At 44.1% G+C, this 7,580-nt stretch overlaps 1 protein-coding gene and 3 non-coding genes across 5 annotated transcripts; all 4 read right to left on the reverse strand.

Moving 5' to 3' along the window:
• Positions 1-1,251: 1,251 nt before the first annotated feature.
• On the reverse strand, positions 1,252-7,507 carry rpl3 (ribosomal protein L3). 2 transcript variants are annotated; one of them, XM_085783523.1, is made up of 9 exons: positions 7,479-7,507; positions 6,771-6,963; positions 5,840-6,008; positions 5,352-5,487; positions 4,950-5,136; positions 3,694-3,956; positions 3,504-3,599; positions 1,625-1,744; positions 1,252-1,386 (listed from the first exon to the last, which is right to left on the reverse strand). In XM_085783523.1, exons 1-9 carry the CDS (start codon positions 7,479-7,481, stop codon positions 1,342-1,344), a joined length of 1,212 nt encoding a protein of 403 aa, XP_085639649.1. In that variant the 5' UTR covers positions 7,482-7,507; the 3' UTR covers positions 1,252-1,341. The 2 variants fall into 2 exon arrangements, with proteins under 2 accessions (XP_085639649.1, XP_085639650.1); XM_085783524.1 differs by lacking the exons at positions 5,840-6,008; positions 6,771-6,963; positions 7,479-7,507 and having other exon boundaries at positions 5,352-5,444.
• On the reverse strand, positions 1,456-1,587 carry LOC146982519 (small nucleolar RNA SNORA54). The gene has a single exon (XR_015036501.1). It is a non-coding gene; the product is annotated as a small nucleolar RNA SNORA54 (small nucleolar RNA).
• Positions 4,608-4,739, reverse strand: LOC146982520 (small nucleolar RNA SNORA54). Its single transcript, XR_015036502.1, has one exon. It is a non-coding gene; the product is annotated as a small nucleolar RNA SNORA54 (small nucleolar RNA).
• On the reverse strand, positions 5,215-5,308 carry LOC146982521 (small nucleolar RNA U83B). Its single transcript, XR_015036491.1, has one exon. It is a non-coding gene; the product is annotated as a small nucleolar RNA U83B (small nucleolar RNA).
• Positions 7,508-7,580: the final 73 nt, after the last annotated feature.

Genomic DNA, 7,580 nt, shown 5'->3' on the forward strand with positions numbered 1-7,580 from the left:
GTCTGTCTGTCTGTCCATCAGCTCTGCATCCGTGGCTGGATGGATGGATGATGCTCTCACCATCATCAGCTGACGGCGAGATTTTCAGCCGCCGGACCGGACGGGACAGAACCACGTCCAGTCTGGTTCTCTGGTTCTGAGGTGTTTTCAGTCTCATGCTCCAATACAGATGTGGAGGGACCGTACAGCTGTTTCACTCTGCTGATTCAACAAAGTTTGATGAAGGAAAACTCACTTTGTTCACTGGTTTTACTTGTAAATGTGTTTCATTTACTTTATTTTAGAAAATTAGCCTAATTCTTATTCATTTGTGCTGGATGCAGACTTTTTTCACTGGTCTTACATTGTAAATCTGTTTAATGTGCTTTAGTTTAGTTTAGTTTGTTTATTGAGAAAAAAGAAAAGAAACTCAACTCCTGAGTGAAAGGGGGCAGAAAGAAGCAAGACATTTGTTTGAAGGCCACTCTTTTAAGTGTTTACATTTTCTAAATTTAATCCATAATAAAGTTTAATTTACCAGACACACACATCAGCTTCATTTTAAGATGTCCACATTTCTACATTCATAAGTAGAAAGTATTTCATAAAGCTTAACATTCAAACATCCGGCCGCATCACATCTGGATGAAAACCTGTGTGGTGTTTATTTTCCTACAGCAAGTCTCCATGTTGTTTTAAGATTGTCATCTTTTTCTCTGCTGATAAGACAAAGGAAAACAGACTCTTTCCACTGGTTTTACTTGTAAATCAGTTTTTATGTACTTTGTTTCATTCATTTAAAATTACAAATTAGATAATCTAACAAAAACAGAAACATTTTTACAAATATAAACATACTTATTGACATTTTTACATATACACATTTCAGAACTGTGGCTGTTGATGCTCAATTTTACTCATTATCAACCAGGATTTGTGTGGAGCAGATCTGTCTGAATTGTAGTGACCTTTTACACTGTTGTCTTCTCAAGTTTTAATCTTAATTTTCATGGTTAAAGGGAAACTAGTATCACTTTGCCTGTGTTTAGTACTTCATGCCACATTATGTGGTAGTAAGGCAGCCAGATGTTGAATATGCTTTATGTTGTTTCAAATATTTCACATTTTTTAAGATCCTCAGGTCTCTTCTCATGTGAACCAACATGTCAATTGTCCATCAGTAGTAAAGTGAAGATGGAAACAGACATGAATGTGTATGAAGTGGTAATCTTAACCCTCAGAATAATAATTTTAAACGCCACACTAACATTGTTCTTTTTGTATTTTTTATTAAATATCTCTGCAGAATAACAAAGATGGTGACAGTCGATGCAGCAGAGACACCGTTGGTCCTCGGGGACTTTAAGCAGTCTCCTCCTTGGCAATGCGGTCCTTCTTGAGTGGTCCCTGTAAACAACAGAGAGAAAACACAAGACACATCAGATCCTCTGTTGCTTCGCCACAGAGTGAATCAGTGAGTGTATCCAGAGAGTGAACAGGGAGTCAGCACAAACAGGCACCGCTCCCCTGCCTCACTGGCGCTTCGCTATGGCACTGGAATGGAACCAGAGTTCAGACTGAGACTGAACCAGATTACGAACAGTGCGGGACACGAGAGAGAGTCTTTTAAAGTGTTGGGTCGTACCATGAACGCCTTCTTCTCCTCGACGGTCTGGAAGCGGCCGTGACCGAACTTGGAGGTGGTGTCGATGAACTTGAGGTCGATCTTCTCCAGAGCACGACGGCTGCTCTGCACCAGCAGAGACTGGACAAGGAAGAGAGAGGAGGGGGCATGTTTAGATTTCAGTGCAATAAATTAAAATATGTTTTTTCCAAAGATCTAAATCTCTGCACTCAATATTTATGGCCTTTACTGCGCTCAGTGCTCGACATTCAGCAAGGGGGTTGAACCCGTTCTGTCCGCCCGTCGAGTGTATCATCACAGGCAGAACACACTTGTTATTCACTGCTAATTTTCTTGTTTCTGACACTGCACTTCCATTCCCTGATACGCCGGTGCATATTCTCATTTGCCCAGGTCATAGTATTTCAAAGGAGGTTAAATCGAAAGCAACTGGACTTAGTTATTTGTCTAGGAAGACGTTTCACCTCTCATCCAAGAGGCTTCATCAGTTCATGTACGCATCTGACCAGGCTGGGACTGGTCCAACTATCTGGTGTGGAGACTCACTATTTAACCTCTTGTGTGGGCGTTCACAAGGGTGATGATGTCACTGGTTCCCTTTAGTGCTCCAAGTGCCAACGACAGTCGTTTAAATGACTGCCTTTGATGGAAAGTTGGTTTCGACTTTGTTAGTGCCCTATTGTGTTATAACGACAGTCGTTGGAGTCACTTGCCACTTGTGAACAGTGGTTGTTCTTTGAGGCTAGATTGTTGAATCTCCTGGGAAGGGATGAAAGGGCAGCATTGTAAATTGGAGATAGGTGGTGTCTCAGGCCACCTCCCCTGTTGAGGGATGGTTTCTCTACTTTTACAAAAATGGCTTCTTTGACTCCTCTTTCAAACCATCTGTCCTCTCTGTCTAGGATTTGGACATTGCTGTCCTCAAAGGAGTGGGCTTTCTCCTTGAGATGTAGATGGACAGCAGAGTCCAGTCCTGAGGAGTTTGCTCTCCTGTGTTGGGCCATGCGTTTATGCAGTTTTCTAGCCTCAAAGAACAACCACTGTTCACAAGTGGCAAGTGACTCCAACGACTGTCGTTATAACACAATAGGGCACTAACAAAGTCGAAACCAACTTTCCATCAAAGGCAGTCATTTAAACGACTGTCGTTGGCACTTGGAGCACTAAAGGGAACCAGTGACATCATCACCCTTGTGAACGCCCACACAAGAGGTTAAATAGTGAGTCTCCACACCAGATAGTTGGACCAGTCCCAGCCTGGTCAGATGCGTACATGAACTGATGAAGCCTCTTGGATGAGAGGTGAAACGTCTTCCTAGACAAATAACTAAGTCCAGTTGCTTTCGATTTAACCTCCTTTGAAATTCCCTGATACATTTATTTTATTCTTCTTAACCAGTTTCTTTTCTGTATACAAGATCTATTACGCATCTGCCCGTCCTGGGTTAGGGATCCCACACATGGGCAATTTAATAAGCTTCTTCAATTAAGTTTTGTTGTTTTATTTTGTGTTGTCTTGTTTTTACTGTTTGTTGTGCTTAAACACTAAAAAAAAAAAAAGTTAGGGATGTTTGGCTTTTGGATTAAATTTCAGAAATGAACCTAAAATGCACTACCTTTTACAGGTGAACTTAATTTAACCTTCTCTAAAAACTTTTGAATGCACAAATTGTTCAATGTTTCAGTACTTCTCTAACAAGGTGATTAACCCCAAAAATCTAAATTTAGATTTCTGTTGTGCCATAGCCACCACTGCATTTTCTTTCTACTTAAAGGCTCACCGTAGCAGGAACTTTCTATAGGGAGATTCTTGTCAGATATCCTTAACTTTTTGAGTAGTACACATGCTCTCGCTCCTTCTGGATTCAAACCGTCTCACCTTGCGCAGAGTCAGCACCCTCTTCTTGGTTCCCACCACGCAGCCCTTCACCATGACGAAGTCGTTGGTCACCTCACCGTAGTGGACGAATCCTCCCTGTAGAGAAGAGAAAGACGAGCGGTGAGTTTCATCTCCAGACGAGAGGTTGTCCTCGGAAACGTTCGCGGGTGCTATGGCAACAGACACTCACCAGGGGGTTGATGCTCTTGTTGGACAGGTCGTACTCGGTGGAGGCGTTGTTCTTCACCAGCTTGCCGTCCTTGGTGTGGTAGCCCTGGCCGATCTTGTAGATCTTCTTGTTGATCTCTGTGCGGTGGTGGTAGCCCTTCTGACCGGCGCGGGCCACGGAGAACGCCACGCGGGCCGGATGCCAGGCGCCGATACAGGCCACCTTACGCAGACCACGATGGGTCTTACGGGGAAGCTTCTTTGTGTGCCAACGGCTGGTCACACCTACGAGACAAAAACATGAAAACACGGGTCAGAGTTGTGATTTAGAGCCGTCCACATGAATACAGATTTAATGACTCTGGATAAGCATTTTATTGTTTCTGCGTCTTGTCCAGGTGGATATAAAATTTTATTTATATAACACCTTTCAAAGCAAATAAATGCTGTTCAAAGTGCTTTACATTTTGATTGAAAAAGTGTAAGTGAAATAAGAATGATGTGGGGACTAATGCATGAAGAATATAGCAATAGTACACAAAACAAAGTTTACTAAAATAGAATAAAATGCAGGATAGAAATATAGAACAAAATATAGAGCGAAGTAATAAATTAGGAGACTGTAAAACTATGAGACTTTAACATAAAAGCCAGACTAAAGTCTTTTGGGTCATAGTGGCTGAAAGCAGCATCACCAAGTGTTTCTGTTCTGAGGGACATTGGGATGAAGGATGTAGCATTTTTCATTTCCTGAGTGGGAAATTCTGGAAACATCACCCTAGTGAACAAATATGTCATTTAATTGATTCTTCAACATTTAAAAATCGACTTCTAAGAGTTTGAATAGAGGGGTGGAGCTTTCGGTCTTGTGTTTTTTCCAATCGAATAAGAAAAAGATCATTTTGGGTGAAGCTGTGTCTGTGTGAGTGAATCAGTGAGTGTATCCAGAGAGTGAACAGGGAGTCAGCACAAACAGGTACCGCTCCCCTGCCTCACTGGCGCTTCGCTATGGCACTGGAATGGAACCAGAGTTCAGACTGAGACTGAACCAGATTACGAACAGTGCGGGACGACAGAGAGTCGACATGATGCGTCGGCTTTTAAAACCAACAGATAAGAGGACAACGCGCTGCTCAAGTTGTGTATATATATATATATATATATATATATATATATATATATATATATATATATATATATATATATATATATATATATATATATAATATATATATATATATATATATATATATATACACTCAAGTCCCAGGTGCTCACCCTTGTATCCGTGTCCCTTGGTGACACCGATGACGTCGATCATCTCGTCCTGGGTGAAGACGGTGTTGACGGGGACGGCCTGCTCCAGCTTCTCACGGGCCCAGTCCACCTTGTCGGAGATGGAGCCTCCGTTCAGCTGCACCTCCATCAGGTGAGACTTCTTCTGCCTCACGGGCAGCAGACGCATCTGCACAGGAAGAAGGAGAAGAAACAAACAGGTCAGATCCACAGAAAGCACTCATTTACCACCAGATGTTTGACAGCTGTGTGGTCTCAGAAGGAAGGCAGCATGGAAGGTCTCCTCATCAGTATCGGGCGCCATGCCTGACGCAAGATCCGTGGTCTCATCACTGACAAACAGGAAGCTGAACTATGACCTCATGGGGTCGAACACCAACTGACCTGTGTGTGGGCGATGACGCGGACGACCTGGCAGTACTTCTTCATGGCGGCGAAGTCCTTCTCCAGCTGCTTCTTGCCCTCGTCATCCTGCCACTTCTTGCAGTACTTGGTGAAGGCCTTCTTCTTGGACTTGTACCTGCGATCGCAGCGAGACAGAGAGGTCGGCACCGGTCCTTCATGACCCCGAGGGGCCAGCGGAAGGACGCGGTGCATCATGGCTGCTCGCCCGTCCCCCGCCATGGGAGATCTGGGCTCAATCGGCCAATAGGATTTCGGCTCATGGCTCGGTTTCTAAGAAGCACTTTCCACCGGCCAGAGGAGCCCGGAGCTCATCAGGGCCCGAGGCACCTGAGCGGAGCTGCCACAGGGGGCCACCGCACGTTAGACTCGCTCAGTGAAAACATCTGATGTTTTTATTTTATCATTTCCACTGGGCAACTAACTGCTTCAAGCACTGATGCAGAAACTGAGTGTGGTTTGATTCTCACCAGTTCTTGTAGAAGCGACGTTTGCACTCATCGCTGACGTGCTCGGCGAAGATGGTCTTGAAGGAGCGGAGGCCGCGGGGGGTGTTGACGTAGCCGACGACGCCGACAACGATCATGGGAGGAGTCTCCACAATGGTCACGGCCTCGACCACCTCCTTCTTGTTCACCTCTGTGGAGGAAATGGGTACAAGTTTAATATGTTTTCATAGATCTAGAAAATGAGACCTGCACTCTTTAGGGCCTCTACTGCGCTCAGTGCTCGACATTCAGCAAGGGGTTTGAACCCATTCTGTCCGCCCGTCGAGTGTATCATCACAGGCAGAACACTACGACTTCTCACAGCAGATGTTTTTATTCACAGAATATGAGTTACTTTATTAATCCCCAAAGGGAAACTCATTTGTCAGAAGGAAAGCACATTGTACATGGATCCCATTAGTCATCACCTTGGTGATGACTATTCTTCCTGGAGTCCATTTAAAAAACTTAGTCAAAGTCAAACTACACCAACTCCTTATTAGTGCAACAAATAGGATAAAAACCTTTAAAATAGGCCTATTTAAAAGCTGGTAATAAGTTGCTCAAAATGTGATTTCTTTATGCATGGACACCTTTCTTGAGTATCTTTTTTAATCTTGATTTACTATCAATACCAGTAAGATAAGGGGGAGTCTGTTTCAATATGATATAGCTCCTAATACTGTATTTTTAAGTGCACTGGATTGTCTGTCAATTTTAGCCATCAACTTTTCATGCATTACACTGACATCGCTCCTCATTGAGCATCAAAGTGCAAGTTGTGCAAGTCCTGTAGCTCGTTCCTAACTAGGTCTCATGTGAAACAAGATTAAACATCTGCTGTGAAAAAGTCTCACTAACATCTATAAATGTCTTACAGGAAATAAATTGCATAAATTCTGGTTCCACTTACTTGATCCGGGTCTGTCGACCTCACGGACGATGTGGGTCATGCCGGCCTTGTAGCCCAGGAAGGCGGTCAGGTGCACGGGTTTGCTGGGGTCATCCTTGGGGAAGCTCTTGGCCTTTCCGCGGTGACGACGACTCCTCTTGCGGGGCAAAAAGCCCAGGGATCCGTGGCGGGGAGCCGAAAATTTACGGTGGGACTGTGGAGGAGGAAACACATGGTCAGCGGATATAGACTTCTGCAGGATGATTAGTTAAAGTTGGAGTAGTTACTGTAGTTTTGTGTGTGTTTGAATCAATGAGGCGTGTGACCGGGCCTGAGACAACCACGATGTTAGCATGGTTAGCCTCCTCCGGCGTACAGGAAGCCGGCTAGAAACGAAGCTAACCACACTAGACGTTTATTTAACTTTTAAATTACAGGTACGACGACTGCATATATGCATGTTAGATGTTTTAGTGACGGATTAATGTGGAAAATATTGCAAGCGGCCAATGTCACATAGCCGTTTCAGGCCAACAGCCGCCAGTGTCAGGACGTTAGTGGCTAAAATTGACGTTTAGTGTCTAAAACCCACAGAAATAAGCACTAGTTTTGAATATAACGGCTGCTATAAACAGTCACAGTGTGTGGATTAAACTGGGATGTAACGGATGGTTCAGATGTCAAACAGATTGAAGTCTGAAGTGGGAGCAGCTCCTCAGGTTAACTCACCATTTTGTCGCCAGTCCGATTTCAAAGAGGCCTGAGCGAGGGGGGAACCGGCTATTTATATGGAGCCAAGTATCGCGGGATTATCGTCATTTAGGCCACGCC

The sequence above is a fragment of the Trachurus japonicus genome, chromosome 8 (genome assembly GCF_045865225.1).
Source record: "Trachurus japonicus isolate A0001 chromosome 8, Traja_1.0".
Taxonomy (NCBI): Eukaryota; Metazoa; Chordata; class Actinopteri; order Carangiformes; family Carangidae; genus Trachurus; species Trachurus japonicus.

Bases quoted from the DNA above. Each gene is read 5' to 3' on its own strand.
- rpl3 (XM_085783523.1), bottom strand. The intron at 6,009-6,770 runs GTAAGTGGAACC...TTTCCTCCACAG, and splicing joins GGTCGACAGACCCGGATCAA to AGGTGAACAAGAAGGAGGTG. The intron at 5,488-5,839 runs GTGAGAATCAAA...CTGCGATCGCAG, and splicing joins CGTCGCTTCTACAAGAACTG to GTACAAGTCCAAGAAGAAGG.